General features: G+C 40.4%; 1 protein-coding gene across 3 annotated transcripts in view; it reads left to right on the top strand.

Annotated features, from left to right (window-relative positions):
* The window catches only part of lamb2l (laminin, beta 2-like), a 73,701-nt gene that overhangs the window by 20,118 nt on the left and 32,374 nt on the right, over positions 1 to 21,209 (top strand). For all 3 annotated transcript variants that reach the window (XM_050065850.1, XM_050065851.1, XM_050065849.1), the window contains exon 3: positions 17,928 to 18,097. In XM_050065850.1, coding sequence (XP_049921807.1) covers positions 17,928 to 18,097 — 170 coding nt within the window. The remainder of the gene's footprint in view (positions 1 to 17,927; positions 18,098 to 21,209) is intronic.

Below are 21,209 nucleotides of genomic sequence, written 5' to 3'. Positions count from 1 at the left end.
GAAGTTTGGCCGTCTGACGCTGCTGCTCTCTTCTGCCATGGCGAATTGAGTAAACTCTCATTACGCCTTCGCGCGGCGCATTTAAGGGCGAGGAGAGGGGCTCATTTGATTGGTGTGATGTGTGTAAAACCCACTCCACGCCTTCTCTCCTCCCTCTTTCCGACTTGCGCAGGTAGGAGGGACGGAGGTGGGACAGTCGAGTAGCTGCGCCAGCGCGCACGGTGTGCCAAACTTGCAAAATCCGCCTGGCCACACCCAGTTGGCGAAGCGCAGGTGCGCTGCGCCCCCGCCTTGCCCGGTCTGCGAAACTAGAGCCCATTATCTCGCTAAATGCAGCTCACTTGTTATGTGGAAGTGAGAGAGAACACTGACAGTCTGACTTTCAAAAAGAAAGGCACTCCATGGTGCTCTGTTCCCACTCTGCACCACTAAAATACCATTTTATATAATTTTTTATTTTTTTTTTAAATTTAATTTGTAAACACCTTGTTACAATACATCGTCATGAGCCATTTGGTTTGCTTATTGAGTTTGTTCAACAATTTAAAAAGCTTACAGGGAGTGTTTACAGATCTGAGCATTCGAACAAGCAATGCACTGGTATTTTTCTCTATATGGTGGTGAATCAAGCACATCATAATTATTAGCATTATCTTTTAGGGTCCTGTAACCCGTCATTTTGACTGGACTGAAAGGCAACATCAACTCAGGAGAGGAGAGTTTAATTCTCACTTAAAACCTTCACTTCCTGTTCCCTCAAGTAAACACAATCCAGCACAAACATCTGTGTGTTAGAGCTCAATCCTGTGATTAACGTGCATGACATAATGATGGATTAGACCTAATGACAATGTACAGAGATAGTATGAGTCTGTAAGTATTTCCTTTGGCTGTGAGTCTACTAACACAACAACAACAACAACAACAGCACATTATATTTAAACTTAGTGAAATATTTCACATTTAAAGGCGGCAGCAGGTATGGCACAACAACAAGCACATTCTTTTGGATCCGTCTTTTTGTTCTCATATAAAAACTGTATAATATAAAAATGTGAAATTTACTTATCAAACTGCAGCTTAACCTATATCTCACTTTTTTTTCAGTTCTACCTACAGTATAGTCTCGCTCACCAGACCTTTCTCAAGAAAAGAAAGGTCTGGCTGCGCCGACTCTCATTTTAAGATTGGAGAAAAAAACTCCGCAGGTTTTTTTTATTTCTTTCAACCAATCACAATCGTTCTTGGCGGTGCCACAGCAACGGTGTGCTTGAAAACTGCTACACAACCGGAGGTAGTAGGGCGGGACTTCAACTTCCGCCCACTCAGACTGGCTGGCTAAGGCAATATATCGATAATACATCCATATCGTGAAATGAGACTAGATATCTTCTTTGGATATATTGTATTATCATAAGTGTTGCCTTTTCCTGGGTTTATAGGCTGCATTACAGTAAAATTTCTGAAATTGTCAGGCTGTCTTGTTATTTGCCTTTACCCACTGTAGGGGCCATGTCCACCAAAGTGTTTTTATGCTGTGCTACAAACACCAGTTGGGCTTTTTTTTTCTGAGTGCCAAGAGAAATGAAAAATGTTCAACTTTAGGTAAAAACTCCACACTCTGACAGACACATTGACTGTTCAGTCACAGTGGAAGAGAGACAAACTGTCAAATCTAACATGTACAAGTGCTGAACAGTAACAACAGTGGAGGAGAAATTTGTTAACATACTGTATACATATTGTATGTCCTCTCATGAACCCACACAGACTGACAGGTCTGTCCTCCCTCCCTGCATGCTTCAGCCTCCCCCTCATCCAAAGCAAGTACCTTGTGCTGAAATGCTTACTTCCACGGATATTCCCTATCATTGCAGCCAGATGCGTGCCTCCAAAGTGCTCTCACCATTAGCAGCTGGGCGTTTCCTGAGGAGTGCCGGGCATTTTCAGCTGACTTTAGTCATTATAGCCACATCACTGATGATTATTATTTAAAATCTCATTGTGTAAATATTTAGTGAAAGCACAAATAGTCAACCATACAGTATTGTCATAATATGGATATCAAGGTATTTAGTCAAAAATATCAAGATATTTGATTTTCTCCATATTGTCCAGCCCTACTTCTAACTGTGTGGTTGGGTTCAATCAAACTCTGGTGCATTTGCCTTTTTGGTGACGTTTATTTAGGCTGGTGTAAAAGCTGCCAATTAAACTTGAGGTGAGGACTAAATACTGAACCGAGACCGCTTGGAAGGGAGGGTCTCAGTCAGCTTCCATGTGAACTCTTGTGTAGTTTGTTTGGGGTGTGAAAGCACTACAAACGAATTACAAGATTTTATAATAGTAGATACGTGATTTCAGCCAACTCATTCTCATTCCCAGGATGTCAAATACAGATGCTTTGTGCTTCTCGGCATCTCATAGCTACACATAGGGCACACTTAAGCCTCTCTATCTGACCCAGCTGAAACACACTGTAACTTGTGGTTGAATTTAAGAATTGGTCGTGGTTAGGTTTAGGTAACAGAACCCCTTAGTTAGGCTAGTTAACCTAACTGAGTTAGACTTAGTGAGGTTAGATCATGTTTTGGGTTAATTAAGTGTGTTTGTTACATAACAGTAATGTTAATGGGACAACATCAGTGCATTACAACGGTACAAAAATTACAAAGCATTACATTAAACACTTTTGGTTTGTTTTATTTGACCCATCTGCCTCCTCTTCCTCCCGCCCTATGAGGATATTCTTGCTCTTTATACTACATTAGTTGCTCTCAGTGTCAAATATTGCAGCGGGTGGTTGATATTGGAGTTAGCTGAAAGCCTGGTGCGTCTGCTAAAGGGTGCCTTTGTCATCGACATCTGTTTCAGCATGAATTTAAAAGCAAAACAACTATTAAAACCATCTGCTGACTGTGAACTGTTCAGGAAGCAATCTTAAGTGATTTGTATGAGCAAGTCGTATCAGGCTTTAAATATAAAAGTATGATCAATTCTTTGTTAGTTTTGGTCTTTTCATGGGAATTATTGACAATAAGAAATGATATAGAATATCACCAGACTTATTTTTTAATGACGTACTCATTTCAGACATTAATTATTGTATTATGTGGTTATGGATCTGCTTATTAAACAAGGTGATTTCTCTCCATGTACAGTAAGGGATTTTGTGATTTGTACTTTGGGATTGTCCCATTATCATCAGTAAGCCTGGCCTCCCTAATTGTCCACAGAAGCATCGCCATGCATCCACACCTGACCAACATGGACATTTGTTTCACTCTGCATTAGTTTTCCAGCAGTAGAACAGCTCCATCCAGCTTATTAGTAGGTCAGCTTGTAGGATTTGGAAACTGTGAGAATCTGGGGTATTTGTGGAATGTGTAGTAATGATGGGCTACTGACAGCAGGCAGAATGGGCCCTCACAGGTTAATTGGAGGCTGAGGAGCATTTCTGAAATGGGCCACACACAACACACACACACACACACACACACACACACACACACACACACACACACACACACACACACACACACGTAGTGCACAGCCACTGTTAAATGTGCTTTATTTAACTGATGGGATTTGTCCCCTGGTCACCTGTGTTTGGGTTTCTCAGGAGACTTAACAGTGACTCTATCACAGTTAAAGATAAATTATTCTCTTTAACATTAGCCACCCACACACTTTGAACAAGACTGATTAAGAATATTGCACTTGCCTTTCCCAGCTCGCCTACACGCAGGTATCTAGGTCAGTCTCTATGTTACTTATTAACTGGAAGAAGACTGTACTTGTGTGTGTTGGGGGGGAGGAAACTGCCAACTGAGACTGAGTAAGGCTGCTATACATGTATGAATGAAACAATGAATGGATCAGTGGAGGAATAGATAAACAATGTTAAGTTACCATGAATTAAATGCACCACTTCTTCCAGAGTTTTCACATACAATTGTCAGCATTTAATGTGAAAAATCATCAGGAAGTGTTAGGTTTAACCTCTAACAACTATTAAAATTAAATTAATATTTGAATACTTTCTAAAAGAACACTTCCATTTGTGACTGTTCAGATAAATTCATTAGCAGACGTGCCCACCCTTACAAATTCACAAAAGGATTGCAAAAAGAAGAGAAAAAGAAGCTGAGTCATTATCAAAGCAACTGCAAAATGTCAAATGCACCCTTAACTGCAGTGCCAATAACATCTTGGAGCACTCAGCTCCAAAACTTTATGGGCATGTTTGGGCTGTGAAATCATTTGCACAATTTCTTTTGTGAATTGGACCATGAGACCCAGCAGATGCATAAGTGATGCACAATTCTTAGTGCTATCAGCAGTGGCAGTCCATTCTTTGTGAATTTGCACGTCAGACTTCCCTCAGCAACCGGAAGTAATACCTCTACACACCACTGAGCTGTTCTAAAAGACTTAAAATTTAACTAGTGAGATCATTTAAAATGCAGTGGCTGACTTTTTTTTTTACTTTAAACAACTTTCCAAATCACAGTTTTAATTTGTTTGTTTAGTGGACTGTTTAAGAACTTTTTTTGTTGAATAAATACAGTGGATATTTTGCATATAAACTGGTTTATGTTAATTGGATTTTAAGAATGTAAACTTTGGATTTTTTAAATTTGCTGAGGTGGAGCAGAACCATACAGTTAAAGCAACCCTTACCTTTCTGGACATTTTACACTTTTCTTTGTTTAGGTTAAAATGCTATTAATACGCTGATGGCACACTAAATTGTAAGTGAATTCCACCAGAGATGAAAACTCATCATTATACTATTCTCATATGGTTCTAAGAAAACTCCGACCAATCATTGCATTCGGACCGGATGCAATGATTGGTCGGAGTTTTCTCCTGTCCTGCCTGCCTTCCCCACGTGGAGGCCTCCGACTGACGTAACCGCTCACGTAACCACCCCCCACACCCTCCACCCCTGAGTCTGAGACAACAAACAGGTTAGTAACAGGGACGCTTGTGGATATAAACTAGTGACAGGGACCCTTGTGGATATAAACTTTTCTCCGTAACAAAAGCAAACAAATGCGGACCACCACTTCCACCTCCAGCCGCTCCAACAGGGAAATCAGTTTGCAAAAGAAAGAAACGATGCAACAAGAAGTAAATTCATCAGTGCAATACAGTCGCGAGACATTAGAAACTGCTGCAGAGATCTAACGCTACAACCAAGAGAGCTCAGGATGTGTAGCAAGCTTGGCCTGCTACGTCGAGCTAGCCCTGAGATGACCATGGTTTCGCCTGGAGCTGTCCCGACGGGGAGACGCCGGCAGCGCTGTGACAGGACGCGGGAGCAGGGGAAGCGCGGAGGGGTTAGCTAGGCTAAGAGCTAACCCCATCAAACCAGCTGTTCCCAGTGTCCTTCTGGCGAATGTCCGCTCACTGGACACGAAAATGGATTACATCCGACTATGGAGATCCACTCACCAAGGAGTGAGGGACTGCTGCGTCCTTGTGTTCACTGAGACATGGATGAATGGTAACATATCAGACTGTGTTGAGCTAAAATGTAATTTCATTTTTGTGCTGGTTCAGTTCAGTTCATAACATTATGACAACACAGCATCCAGTTGCTAATGGCTAACGTTAGCCTACTGTAGCGTAGCCTCTGAAACATAAACGTTATCTTCCTTGTGCGTTTCCACTTACTAGTAACGTTAATGCTACTATCTAAAGTTGGCACTGTAACCTTATTCTAAAACTCATCAGTCATCACTGACTCCGGTTGAGTTTTAAAACTCCGGGGTTGCGTTTGACTGTCTTTGTTGTAACATTACACTCGCTCTCCTCTTCTGTGTATCTAATGTTATGTTACCTTGCCAATGGCTACATCTATAATGAGGATGTAATGGAGGGAGGTGGAGTTGCAGGAGGAGGAGGATGGGACTTTGGAGGGAGGCGGGAGTTGTGGATGTTCAAATTTTTTCTAAGTGCTGTGTGAAATGCAAGAAAGGTAAGAGTTGCTTTAATGTAATCATTAACCTACATTTATAGTTTGTGCTGATCAGGCACTGGTATCTATTCCAGCCTGTTCCCTGTGCTGCTCCTCACCTTTCAACATTTCAACATGCAAAAAACCTTTACAGCGTAGATATATAGATAGAGCATATTTTTCAAGACATCCCCCAGATTTGATTCTGAGAGTTTTAGAGGGTTCTTTTTGACCCACTTTAAACACTGTTTTAGGCAGAACTTGACTCAATAAAAGATAAAACAAGCTAGGACTAGGTTAAATGGATTACTTGAGTTGAAAGTAATAATGACTTACACTTGTATCTGCTCCTGTTGATTAATGATTATTAATATAACATACATGTGATATATTTGATATGTGTGATAGTTTATAAAAGCTGCCACAGGGTGTTATGTTTTTATGCCTCCTCGCCAGTGACAGTCGCAACTGGAAGCATTATTTTTTCGAGTTGCCTATTTGTTCGTCCATCCGTCCCATTCATGTGAATGTCTTGGGCAGTTTTCTCAAATTTGGCGCAAACATCCACTTAAAGCCACAGTGTTTAGTAATTTCTCCCATCTAACGTTGAACTCATACATTGCAATCAAACGGATAGCGTACTGTAGCGCCTCACTGTTTAAAATGCGTATTGCAACAACGGTAGCCGCTGTGTACCAAAAAGCTATGATAACATGATGAAACCATGTCATCCAATACTTCATGGAGTATTTCATTCAGGCTCCTACACAGACACACACGATGCAAGTTGACAAACCCCCTCCTCACCATGCTGGCTGTGTTTACAACTTAAGACTGTTGGGGCGGGTGTAAATTGAAACAAACCAATCACGTCTTGTCTTTTGACAACTGACAAGTGGCTCAACCTCACACACCTCATCCCTCCCCTCGCATCACTGCGCCGCTAACAGCTGTTAGTGGCACAGCTGTTAGCTGTTAGCTGCTGTTGGCGCTGTTAGCTGTGATTGCATTGCCTTTCTCCTTCAGCAGCTCTTTCCAGCTGGGAAAGGCTACCCTGATGTTGACCCTCGTTTTTTTAATTCGCCGGTCACGTTGCCTTTTTGATTCCCTTTTGAGCTTTCTTGGCGATGAGGATTCCGTCTCCTGTGATGCTGCATATGCTCAAAGAGTGGGACTTTGTTTCAAATTTGCCAGGGTAGTAGCGAAGCGCCTCATGCTCCTCTCCTTCGGCTTCTCAGTCACGCAGCGCTGGCCTGGCTCTCAACGAAAACGCCGAAGGCGTTGCTGTATGTCCCTTGCTGGCGGTTGTATTCTCAAGATGGCGAAACATTATGGAACCCCCCAGACGACCTACCTGCACAATGTACAAACAAATCCGAAATTCTCCTTTTACGAGAATAAGTCAGATTATTGGTGGAGGTAATAATACACCAATGATGACATATTTATGAATGCAGACATCAATTTTTGCCAATAAACAACTGAAAATATTACACTTAAACTTGAAGATGAACTGATTACAATTTGGTGGTTGAAGGTTTAAGGTCAAAGGTCACTGTGATCTCACAAAACATGTTTTTGGCCATAACTCATTAATTCATACGCTAATTATATCACAATTTCACACAAATGTCTAATAGGATAAAATGATGAAGTGTTGATGTTTCACATCCAAAAGCTCAAAGGTCAGATTAAACTCAGGAACAGAAGGAGAAACACATGGTCAGATAATGAATCTCAGACACTAATCTTGGGTGTCCACCTTAAAACTGTGCTGATTGTATAGATCCTCTGTGCTGTCAGGATTAACACGTGTGTAAAGCATCCACATTTTTAGGCTATGTAGCGTCTGACGTCAGCGCTTGTTTACTATATTACATGAATGCCGCTGTCACACTGAACGCCCTGCTAAGCCTGAACAAACTCAAAAACTTAACATGAAAAGTAAAAAAAAAATTTGTGGAATTTTCATATTAAACGGCCAAATCTGATTTGACTGACATTATTCTGAGCCGGGCCCAGCCCTATGTGAGGCTTTGTCTACTGTAATGGCTACATGAGAGTCTGGTGAGATATAAACTATAACTGCAACTTGACTGGTTGACAGAGGCATACAGCCACAAGGCGGTAAGTCTAGTTGATTTAATCTGTTAGGTAGAAATAGTGATGAACGATTGCAAGCATGTCTGAACAGAAAAAGAACAGACTGTCATCTGCCAAACATTCATTATCATGTAAATGACATTCAGTGACTGACATTTGACCCCTGAGAAGTGCAGTGCAGAAACACCACTTATCACCAAAGATGGAGACAAAAACAAACAAAAGTTGGATTTGCTACTTGTTATCGACTCTGAATACTGGATGTGAAAACTGACGCATACATTCCTGCTTCCACCTGCACTACTGTGGCACTGTGCTCTTGCATTACTAATCCAAGATGAGGAAGGAATTTGTAGCCTTAGCCTGCCATGTGGCTCTTTGAAGGCCTATTGACAAGCCTTTAGTAGAGAGTGTGTGTGTGTGTGTGTGTGTGTGTGCGCGCAGGTCCTGTGGCCACCATTCTTTAGCCTACAGTCTGTGTGTATACATGCAGAACCAGAGCATGTGTTTGCGTCCACCACGCTCACACCTGGAATATTTTCTCTAATGAATAACATTTTCCACTCTGTCCCTGCATTCCTGCCATAGTGCTGTATACAGGAGAGAGATGCCACAGGGTGTGTTTACCTGTGACTCTTCCACCTATGTGTATCTGCTTTGTGTGCATGTGTGTGTATGTTACATTGCCACGTGCTACACTCTAATCACACACTGGTAAACCAGCTGGTGTCAAACTACATCTACAGTACAACTGGCTTTACTTCAAGTCATACTCACACATCTCAGCCTTGCCTCTTACTGTATGTGTCCATTAGGCACATGTGTTGGTTTGTTGAAAAGATTCCCACCAAGTTCACAATTTTAGCAGACAGCAACATTCCCAGTATGGAAAAGCACCTCTAAATTAAGGCTGACTTTCTGTCAAACAGAACCTTACCTCCACAGTACCTCATCCATTTAGTGTTTTGGCCTGCATTTCATAGGAGGACACATTATTTCCTCTTCATGGCTTTTCTTACTCTGAAAAATGTATTGAAAATAGCTCATAGATTATGGTGAATAAAAGTGAATCCAGTTTCTGCTCTGCTGAATGGCATTTGAATGGCATTTTTCACAGCATTAAAATGGCGACTGATAATTTAAGCATCCTCTCCCCTCTGCTGCTACATGTGGGTTATTGTTTTGCTATATTGTCATTTCTACAATAAAATCTGTAGGTGTTCAAGTTTAAAAACATCCCACAAACACACTCTAATTGCAAAACGCACATCTATACAATGTGTAAATGGTCTTAATGCAGAAATGTTTTACCAAATGCAAATACAGACACAAATAAAATCCTGAAAGTAATGACATCAGTATGCGACGGCATGCACCACTAACGTAATACAAAGCACACATGCAAATACACATTCTGTCATTCCCTATGCTAGTCAGGACAGGTAAAAAAACAAGTAAAGGATATGTTGCTACAGCCCACACAGAGAGGGGAATGAATACTACTGTCACGTCTCAGATGTCAAAAGCATCTTGAGAAAAATGAGGCTCTTTTCACATGAGTGTGTGCCTAGATGATGTCTTTGCCTTGTCATTATCAACACAAACACCATTGTTTTCTGTGTCTGCACGGTCTGACAGGTTGAGGAAAGCCATCATATGGAGAGCTTTTGTGAATGGCATACATTAAAGTATAGTAGCAACATTCCATGCGTGTGTGTGTGGTCTATTTCAAAACACAATCTCAGACATTAATTACAACTGAGGGTAAATTATGACTACTGGGGGTTACGTGCCTAGACAGAGTGTCAGAGGATGTCAGAACACATCTGTTACTACTTCTGTCACTCTCTCTGAATAGGTAACTCCAGTGTGATAAACTGTGATGATACACAGCCAGGGTAGTTCAAACAGTGGGAGCTGGAATTAAATGGCTGTGTCTTTGTCTTGAAAAAATAAAATACTAACAAATCAGAACCATGAATTTGTTTAACTCTGAAAAGAGAGGGGAAAAAAAGTCATAATATTTATATATTTCGAGAATATGTTTTACAGTGCCATATAGCCTACTCCATCATCAGACACACATTATATTGGACACACAAAATTGCAAAATTATCTGTAATGGCGCCTTCCCTGCTTCCTAACTCCCTACTTCTGGTGCAGTTGCTCAAACCATACCCATCTTGAGCTCCGCCTGTATTTTAACCTCAACCAAACATCTGCATGAATGTATATAGAGAAATGGATACAGTGTTGGAGGCGGGGCAAAGTTCAACTGCCAAGTATAAAGTTACACAAATGATCGACACTGCTTCTGCACTGTGTGGCCAATAGAGCAGGCGCAGTAACACTGGCAGAGCTGGTTACTTCCAGTTTAGCACTCTGCTAACTTGAGTGAGGATGAAATTATTTAATCCTGCAGCTCTGCTATACGATTTAAATGTTATCAGACCAGATGGATCCAGTTCTGATGGTGAAACGAGCCACTGAGATGTTCAAAAACAATTTTCCACTGATTTACAGACGTCTCTTTTGCCATGTAGGTCTATGGGAAAAAGTCTTTTTGGGCCTGATGGCATCATGAGACGGACATTATTCTTAGGGGTGTAAGAAAATATTGACACACTGGGGTATCGCAATATTTAGTTTTGTAGTACTGTATAGATTCTCAAAAAAAACCCTTGATTTTATTTTGATTACTTTTTTTTTTTTTTCTTCATTTTATTACCTGCAGAATCCTGCAAGTACTTTTATTTATTTATTTTACTGATATAGGCAGTTCCTTTGCTCAGATTGCACATATAATAAAAATAAACTTTTGTATGCATATAGTGGTGTGTTCTTTATACTATGACAGTTTTCCCAAAATTACATCATAAAAAAATGCACTTTATCACCTTGCTTACATTATTGCAATTTATCGCAATATATTGAATTGTAACCCCTGTATTGTCAAATGTATTGTATCGCCAGATTCTTTCTAATACAGAGCCTTTGTAATTCCATAGTTAAGTCAGTACGAAAATTGACTTCAAAGCCCGGCACACTTCCTGAAGGCCTGGAGGGAATTAGATTGAGTTTATCATTGCCAGTCATAATCCAAAGCCAGATGAAGTGATATTACTTTTATTGTTTTGTTCATGGCAGGAAGATTTCTGTGTAATTTCATGGTGCCTCATCTAGGGCAGGTTATTTGACCAGTGAGTGAACCCATTGTGTAATGTCATACCTGTAAAGTGAGGTCAGGTGAAACCCGGTTACAGCTCGCAGTCAGTTTCTAAGGTTCTGTTTTCTTGAAAGGGGTTGTTTGAGTAGAGGGGTGGGACCACTGCCTACTATTTTCAGCTTTAAGAAAGACACATACAGTACATGCATGTTTATAGTTTTTCCACTTCTCCTAAAATGAGTTTATGAAGGAAATGCATTCTTTAATCTAACTTAATATGACATGCCATTTCCCTTAATGCCAGTCTCTTTCATGTGCAGCTTTGTGTCTGTACATTACATCTTTGAGTTTCAGTATTGCGGCACTGCCTTGTGATTTATGTTTGGTTAGGGTGTGTTTGATCTTTATTTACAGTCCACAGGTGTATCTTAAAACCCATTTATGTGCAGTTCTGCATGTGCACACCTGCCTCTGCAGTATGTGTAAATATGTGTCTCATTTTACTACAGTCAGTCTATACATTTGCTGTATAGTATGTTCATGCAGTGGAATAATATTACAGGCTGATTGTACTGTGTATTTTCTGGCAGGTTTGTCATCAGTAGAATTGTTAACAGTGTCAGCCGGGCATTGTTAATGCCTCACAGGAATTCAGAAAATCTGCCCCTGTTAAATCTTTTACTTGAACTGGAGCCAAGACATTAATACACACATAGACACTGTGTGTGTGCTGTGTGTATTTATACTCTTTTGGAGACTTTATTACATAGATTTGTACATAAAATTGTTTTAAGTATTTAATTGTAGCACAAAACAGCACTTTAACAGTACATATACAAGGTTTTTTTTTTCCCAGTGAGTTTTGTTTACAATCTAGGACTGGGACAGTATGCTTATCTCCCAAGTTTATGCTATCATGATAGTTGGGTGCTGATTTGATATGTGTGGCAGTTTTGAGTATTGCCATTCTATATTATGATTTATTGGGATTTTTGTCAACTTTTTTAACACTAGACCATGGGGGAAAGGTGAATCATACACTTCTGGAGACTGTATATCATGAGACAAAATTTCAGAAACAATGCATATCTGGTGTATTTATGACTGTTATTTCTGCAGCATTGTATACTGCATAGAAAAGTGGTAAATAAACCAGTAGATGGTTTTTATGGTCTTATTTTTGACAATTTTATTCCTGTGAAACACTTTGTGATCTTTCTCTATATTAACTAAACTTTACTTACTTATTCACTAAAATGTGCATGTGCAATAGAATGAATAAAAACTTTCTGAAGTTAACTTATCCTGCTACATTTAGCTGTTCCTGCTTATGAAGCTAGCGCAGTGTTTCCCGTACATTTATTTGTGGGGGCCACTACAATATCATCACTGACCACCATATGCTGATTTATTATTCTCTTTTTTTAATTGTAGAGCTGTGTGCAACGTATTGATTTGCTTAGCCCCTCTGTGCCTCTCTCTCTTTCTCCTTCTGTCAGTAAGACTGCTGCATTAGGAAACTATTTCTCGGGAGGACAGTGGGAGGGAGCTCTGGAGACAGACCTTCATTAGCAGCTGTAGCAAGTCAAATTCAGCCAGCACAAGCCTCAGCAGCAGGGGCCACAGCAAACTTTAGTCTAAGCTGTGTAACAGCAGCAACAGAAAGTTTGCTAGTCCAGCAGCAAGTTTGCGGTGGCTAAATTTGAGTTGCTAGAGCTGCTGAAGATCCATGTCCTCGGACAATCTGCCATTTGCTATGTTCTCGCTTTGGCTTTGGCTTTGTTTTTCTCGAAACAGATATGACGTCACAATACTAATAGATTATTACAAAAATAGGAGCAACGTCTTGCCACCTCCACATATCAATTGTATCAATTCAGGCAATGAACATTTTATTTAGGAAAAAAAAAACTCTGCTATGCTCGGGTGAATCGATTATTTCCCTAAAATAATCAAGAAAAAAAAAATCTGTTTCCTCCCCAAATCATTAAATGTTACAGAGAGTGTGATCATGTATTTTGTCTTTTTCAAGGAAGTAATCAAGTAATAAATGAGTTACTTGATACTATAAATCCTGATCTACATTTTAAGGTTGAATGTAATTTTTCAAAAGGCGTCTCTCATGGATATACATACAGCTCTGTAGCCTGGTTCCAGACCATACACCCCGCCCACTCAACTGAGTAGGCTTGCATCTCTGGTCTGGCATACTTCAATGAATTTGCGATTTATCTTGTCCAAACGATGGACGGACCAATGAACGCCGGGGGTCTAGCGATTAGCCAATCAGCGCCACGCTGATGTCAAGCTGTATGCCGGTGGGTAACTGGTGAGGATAGCAACAATGGCGACCGCTACAGATCCTACAGACCACATTAACAATGCTATCGAGGTATTTCGCCACTACTTGCGTTAATGGAGGACCAAATTAAGGAAGCTGCTAAACTGGATTTAACGGCGATGCAGCTGGGCGTGCACGACGACGGAGACATTTTAAACGGGCAATGCTCACTTGTTTTCGGCACCCCCGAGGCATGGATACTAATGACGTCAGATTCTGGGTGAGTCGTTGATCTCTACTGATTGGTTAGGGAAAAATCAAATTCCCTCCCCCTTGTAAATCGCCTTCAATGGAAGCCATGTCAGACTGAAGGTTCTGGGAGCTTCAGTCTGACACTCAGGCTAACAGCTCTGTACAGTGGTAGCCTCGCCACTTCACTAAACCAAAAGAAAACTGACTGCACAATACATTTCTGCTGCTCTAAAATATGGTTTGACCAAAAGCCAGTTCCACAGACTTTTTCACTGGAGACCTCATGGATGACACAGTAACTATGATGGAACACTCTCGGGCTGTTTTGTGTATTGAATCCCACTAATAGGCTCTGACTAAAACTAGTATTTTAAAGGCTAAATAATGCCAACTTATTTGAACCATGTCCTACACTCCACAGGCTCATATCATCAAAAACAGCATTCTGAATTAGTGGCAGCCCTTTAGGATTGATCCTCCCTTAGTCCTAAAGGGCTGGAGGGGTCCAATGCTGCTTATGTACTGCCTAACCTGAAAAAGACTTTGTTATCGCTAACTGTGCAGTATCACAATCAGGGCATTATTTTTCACATCCAGGAACAGGTGAAAGATTTACCTGGTGTTCTCACATGTGACACATGTTGTTTTCATGTTTAAATGTCTTTGTGACAAAATTTAAGTGGGAAGAACCACTGATATCTCCTGATGCAGAGAATTAGAGGGCATAAGAATTACATCATAATTTAAGACATCAGTTTCAACACATACAATCATACAAGAGCACCAAACTGTTAGCTAAGTGTAAACAAAAATGTCTGTATTTTATGGGAATATGAAACACTTTGAATGACAAGTGTAAACAGGGCTGAAGGTTTCTTGCATCCTCTTTTTTTTAATTCTTTTGTGCCACTTGAGAGTGTGCTCGGGTGATTTTCACTTGATGAATGAGATAGGATTTAAATGCCCCCTGTCAATATCTAGTGCATTATATCCTCCAATAGGAAACAGTTACAGCAGCAATTATGTTTTTCTAACGCCACGCATATTTCAGTCGCACCATAGAGTGGTACATAAATGAGTGTTTGAGAGCTCTCCACCGTCACAGAGTCGTCTGTTTGATGCAGATATGCAGCTTTATGCAGCTTTTTTAAGAGGATGTTTGTGATTCCAACTCAAACCAGCCATGCCTACCCCATCATGCCTCAGCCTGTTGCTGCTCTGTTGTTTTCTGCAAATCAACACGATGAAAGACCCTCAGATATCTCTGTCAACATCTCTCATCCCCTATCACTCTGTGCTCTGCTGATTATGGAGCCTCAGTTTTTTTCGGGCTGGCACAGAAGTCGCTTTATTGTCACATGTTCCTTGTATTGTCCAATCACATATGACCACGCCCTTTTTCAAACACTAGGTGGTCTGTATAAACTGATTTTTGCTACTATCCTCAGCATAGGATTGTAGGCATTGCTGCATCACTGCCTTCTTCCCTAGATGTTTTTCTTCCACAGTCTGTTCATGCAGCTAGATCTATACAGTTTGTATATAGGATTTCACTAGTGGTTGGTACAGTATAAAACCTTTATGTATATGTCCTGATTGAACTGTCTCCACCCTGTCTTAACGACTGCTGAACCTTGTTATGAGCCTTTTAATGTTTGTAAAAAAAATTGCTCTGTCCACATAGTTTTTCTGTCCATCTTCCACTTTTGCTTCCCCATAATTCATCTCATTGTCTTTCTCTGCCCCCCTGACTCTTGCTGTCTCTCTCACATATCCCTGATGAGGCCTGCTATTCAGAATCAGTGATGCAGAGAGAGTGTTTACATGGGAGAGGGAGAGAGTTGGAGGGAACAGGACCAGAACATTTTAGAGAGTTATAGTTAATGTGCTTCTTCGTAGTCCATTAAGGCAATTACTTTCTGGGATGTCAGGCAGTGTCTAAAAAGTTCAGTCACAACAATGATAGAACTATTTTATAATCCACCATGCCTCCTTGTGATTAGACATGCTGTAGTGTTGTATTAGGAAGGCTAAGATATAAGTTTGTACTGCAGATGCTGAGGAAACAGGTAGAGATGTCATGGCTCAAACATTACAGTACCTCAGAAACTTCCTCTCCTCGTCCTCTTGTTCTATTATGTTGTGTAACATTAGGGGTTCACCACAAAGAGCAAGAGCATATATTAATGATTCCTACAAGGCAAATGTAGGATGCACTTGCAGAACTCAGAGCTTAACTGTTACTGGAATCTTAAGTCTGATTTCTACACCCAAACTATTAGTGTTACAAAAAATCTGATAATGATGTAACTCTGATTTTGTTTACATAAACATCTAAGGTACACACGCTTTTTTTTTTTTGTAATTATCAGATTGTTTTTAAGAATTGTGACAAAGATATGTACTGAGTGGAGCTGACTGTGCAGTGGTCAAATTGGTCAGTGCTCTGTGGTGGATGATGTGAAAAACTTTTACTTCAAGTCATTACTTTGAGGAATAACAGAATATATTAGAATGTGTGTGTTTATAACAACACATTTCTGATCAGAGAGGCTCTTGGTAAAGCACTTGTACCTGAACCGAGATTGACCAAAAACTTAAAGTAACCTTAGCCTTAGCCTCAGCCTTAGCCTCAGCCTTACAGAGAGTATTCCACTTCATACAGGACGATATTTACTCTTGCCACCCAAACAATATTGTGTAACCCTTGGTCCAGACTATTTACCATGGGAGTCTGGATCATCTACAAGGTCTCCATCTTATCTCAACCTCCAGAAACCCAAAGCAAAGTCTCCTAATATTAAGCATGCCAAGAGTGAAGGACTTTCAAAAGGCCTCATGGGTAAATTACCATCAGTGGACGAAAGATGTTAAAGTGATACTACAAATTACCTCAAACATATCTTTGGCATTTCTCTTCTACATTTTCCTGTTGTTTATCAGCTAATCTGTGTAAACAGATATCTGCATATATAGGAAGAATCCATAGGCAACAGGGCAAGATTTTGGTATCTTAAGCACTCTGTTTATAGTCTGACTACTTTCAATCACGTTTGAGTGGTGGTGAGCAGAGGCTAAACATATTGTCCAAAATGCAATGGTGCCAGTGATGTTGTTAACTGTAATTTAATCTGCTCCACATCTTTTAAGTGTTTTAAGTGCCTTTACTCGTGGTTCACTTGGAACTTTCTTTGCTTGCCACTCAGAACTGTCGATAAACGTTGTCATAATGTGGCCGTTTAAGTCAAATGGGACGGATGGTAGAAATGGGAAAGATTGTTATATGTAAAACTTGTGTCAGACAGCTCAAGACTGATTTATTAAGCATCAAGTTGGACATATTGCATTGTCAGAAATTTTCCCAGAGTTTTGCCAGTAATTGCAACTTGGATTATGATGTGAACAGAGCCATGTGCCTCTTTGCCTTGGAAATAAAAATTTCTACTGTAGGTATCAGCAAGCTAGTAAGCTAGACATGCTAATGATTGCAGCTTACATTAGAGCAGATAAACATCCTTCTACAACATGCCTTACAATTTCGCGCTTTTGTTGTTCCTCCAAGTTGAGTAACACTACTACTACAGCCCCATGCAGACATGTGGGGGAATGCAAAGCTTGACAGGCCTGCCATACTAAGCTATGATTTGGCTCTCATTGTGGGTTTACTGAATGGTCAGTTACAGTAACTCTTGAATGACATGAAAGCAGCATAAGCTGTATCAACCTCTGTTTTCAGGCTGAATTGAAAACGAGTGAAACATGCACAACTGCCATAGTGCCAGTGTCAGATTTTGAAGTGCACCCATTTTGGAGTCTGATCACATCACACGAATCCCAACTTGGCTTCATCGAACTTCAATCTGAGCAGAGGTCTAATTAGCGAATATAACACTGAAACCACAGGTGAAATGGGCCTTTAAAGCATGCACTTGTTTCTTATAAAGTTATGTTGAATATTGTTGGATACCCACATCTAGATCCTTTTTTTTTTAACTTTACCTTTGATTCTTACGGAGTTCAGGTGAAATTTGTTTGAAACAAATTAAGTGACCACCCAACGTATTATTACTGACATGTTTTAACTTTGTGCAGTTGGTAAAGTTGGTAACATAATGAGAAGAATAATTATTGTCTCCATTGTTTCCTCTCTCCACTTCCAGCTCTCAGTGTATTTGGACAGGAGCTCCCATCAGGCCCTCATGGCTGCATGGACGGAAGCTGTTACCCTGCCACGGGAAACCTACTGATTGGACGGGCTGTCAACCTAACTGCCACCTCTACTTGCGGCCTGAACGGGCCGGAGCATTACTGCATTGTCAGCCATCTGCAGGTCAGAACATATATGAACACAAAGTGAAAGCAAAATATAAAGAGCAAGTGCTTACAGTAGTTTATTCAGATTTTCTGTCTATACCTTCCCACTAATGACAGGTTTATCATGCACATTCACCCTATGCACCCTGTATCACATATGATCATATATGATTCACATATATTTTCAGTCTCCATTGACTCTCCCACCTGCCTGTTTCATCTCTCTGTGGTTTGTTTGTTCTCTCTTTCATACACTCATCCATCTTCATCCATCAATCTCCGCTCTTCCATCTTCAACTGTTCATCTGTCTGTTTGTTTGTAGCCCAGTTTCCATGAGCAAGGCCTCCAAACGCTAGTCAGCCTTTCAGTATCCAGGCCCAGGTGTAGACACACATGCCAGCCACACCTTAGTCACACACACACTCCGTCCATCTCTGTCTCCCTGCATCTGTTTCTGTGTCACTGTCTTGACGTTGCTCTTTTTACTCTTTGCTTTATTAAAATTTCTGTCTGTCTTTCTATTGTGTCTTGTTGTCTATCTTGTTGTTATTTACATAATTGCTGGCCTACCTCCTTTACAACGTTATTGTCAGGTTGGTGACACCACAACACCACAAAGCTACAATCAACTGAAGTCACTCTTTTCAGGAATGTCAGGATTCCCAAGTCTATGCATCTGTAAATATTTAAAATGTGCTCCTTAATACTTCTTATCCTTGCTTAGACAAAACAGATTTTGCTCTTTATTGAAACTAATTCCAGTGATCAGGAACCACTGGTAACTAAAGCAGAATGACTTTTCACGATGCAGATTTGCCAAAATGTAATGAAATACACTTAAAAACACGGATGGGTTTTAAGTTTAAGTGTTCAGACTTTTAGTGAGATTCTTTCAGAATAATTGGAGGTTAAAACTGACTGATGTTCCACACTTATTTTTACCTAGTTAATGGGAAAATTACATGACATACATGTAATATGGCCATGGAAGCTTTCTCTTTTTTAATAGCCACTTCAAAAAAAAAGTTTGTGTTCATCAGGGCCTCCTCTCATCACATACTTAACCTTCAGTTTATGAGGAGAATTCATGCAAAATGACCCAATGCCTTTCTGACTATTCAAAACCTCCTGTTCTAGTTTCACCATTCATTTTCACCCAAACCATTAACAGTTACACAACTTCTAGAACTGGGGTTCCAGCACAAATCAGGCTTTATTATTTTATTCATTTAGGTTAATGTTACTTTGCACCAGAAAACAATTTAACACGGAGAATGAAGAAATAACTCTTAACAATATCTGCTGTCAACCCAATCACCAAAAAAAATGTTGGCATGATATGTTTCTGCAAAGCACGGATACATTGCATTTGCACGTTATTATGTAGCCGATAAAGCTGTGGTTATGGGTCTTTAGGTTTTGGCTTAAAAAGTGGATTTGGGGGCTGAATGCCTGCTGGAAAAGCACCAATGTCTTGTTGAGAAACAACTGCTTTTTGTGGCACTGTCCCTGCTGGAAAAACAGCGACGAGTCGGGACAAACCCCCACATCTGATGACTAAAAGGCTGCTGAAAAACTGAATCACAACCGGTTTGTTGTTTGTTTGTCTTGAGTCGTGGTCTGCATTCTCTCCACCATCCAATGACAAAGTCATCTCATACATCACTAGTCGTGGCTTGCAAAAATGTACATTGCCAACATTTTTCTTTTGGCGACTGGGATGCTGCTATAATTCTTGCCCACTGCCCACAAAAATCCAGATAAGGACTGCATGTATATTATGATTATATTGATAGATATTGCTATTGTGAAATGAGTCACAATTGTATTGGAATGGTAATTTTTGTATTTTGTATTTTTCACTGTAAATAATATAAAATAATGATGATGTGAATTTTACTGGGGTCTGTACCAAGCAAGCATTTTCCCTTTTGTCTGGAATATGATTTGTAGGCTGGGGCCTCTCCGTAGCACCACAATGCTTCATTTATAATGGTATGTTGTGACACATTTTACTAAAAAGTTGCAGCTCCTGGGATTTGGATGTGCACTTGGCCATGTTGCGATTCAGATTACATTTCAATTAATTGTGCAGCCCCAATCCAAATACAGAAATGTTTGTGAAATAAGCAGACACTGATACAGCTATAGATTTAGATAGTCGCTTTGCATCACACCCCAAGCTCGTACCCCTGTGATGCAAGATTAAATGCTGCTACAGTCTCTCCGTCACCTCTACAGTATGCAGCTCTTGTATTCCTTTCTGTCCCTACATGACACGACTGCTGACATGTTCACCATCGTGTTGACATTCACCTCTCTCTCTACACTAATGTGCATTTCCGTGTACATGTTTGTGCCTGCACCTCCATTGCCTCAGGGCAGGGCTATCCAACAGTGTCAGCTTCCAGCTGAACAAGATTGACATTGTCTGATTGGTGAGAGGCCCTCTATATAGTGCAGGGCAGGATATAGTGTCAACCTGTTGTAACATGGCTGGTCTGTCTGAAGCTAAGAGGCCCACACCAAACATTTAAATGTCCACGAGTTCATCAATCATTTGTGTTTGACATAGGTTGTTGTTTCTGTGTTCCTTGTGAGATCGGATTGCATAGTTTTTATGCACATTTGTATCCCAGGAGAGGCAGTGCGTTTAGGGAGTAGATGCCAAGCCCATTGTGTTGAAGACCTTTAAAGGGGCCCTGGTTTGGCCCTTTAGACCTACCTGGTAGAACAGAACTAAAACTGTAACTTTAGACATAAGAAAGTAACAAGAAAAGTGAGGGAGATGGGAAAACAGGGAATGTTAAATGATGAAAAAGAGAGGGATGATGAAGAAGACATAGTGGAGGCAGAGAAAAGAGCAAAAAGAATGACGGGATAATAAAAAGTGAGATATGGTATTAGCAGCAGTGAAATATCAGTTTCAGAGTTGTAACTGAGGTGGGAAGGAAACTGGACGAGGGATACGGGGTGTACTTTCTTTTAAGCCACCATCGTAGTGTGACAAAGAAGTGTTTTAAAGTCAACATCAGACTTACATCAGTGTATTGTTGGAGCAGAAAGCCTTATAGTTGAGCTGACCAGCCTTGACTAATGGGAGATAAATAAGAGCTCAGAGGAGGGA

The sequence above is a fragment of the Epinephelus moara genome, chromosome 16 (genome assembly GCF_006386435.1).
Source record: "Epinephelus moara isolate mb chromosome 16, YSFRI_EMoa_1.0, whole genome shotgun sequence".
Lineage (NCBI taxonomy): Eukaryota > Metazoa > Chordata > Actinopteri > Perciformes > Serranidae > Epinephelus > Epinephelus moara.
This window is presented reverse-complemented; position numbering and strand designations above follow the sequence as displayed.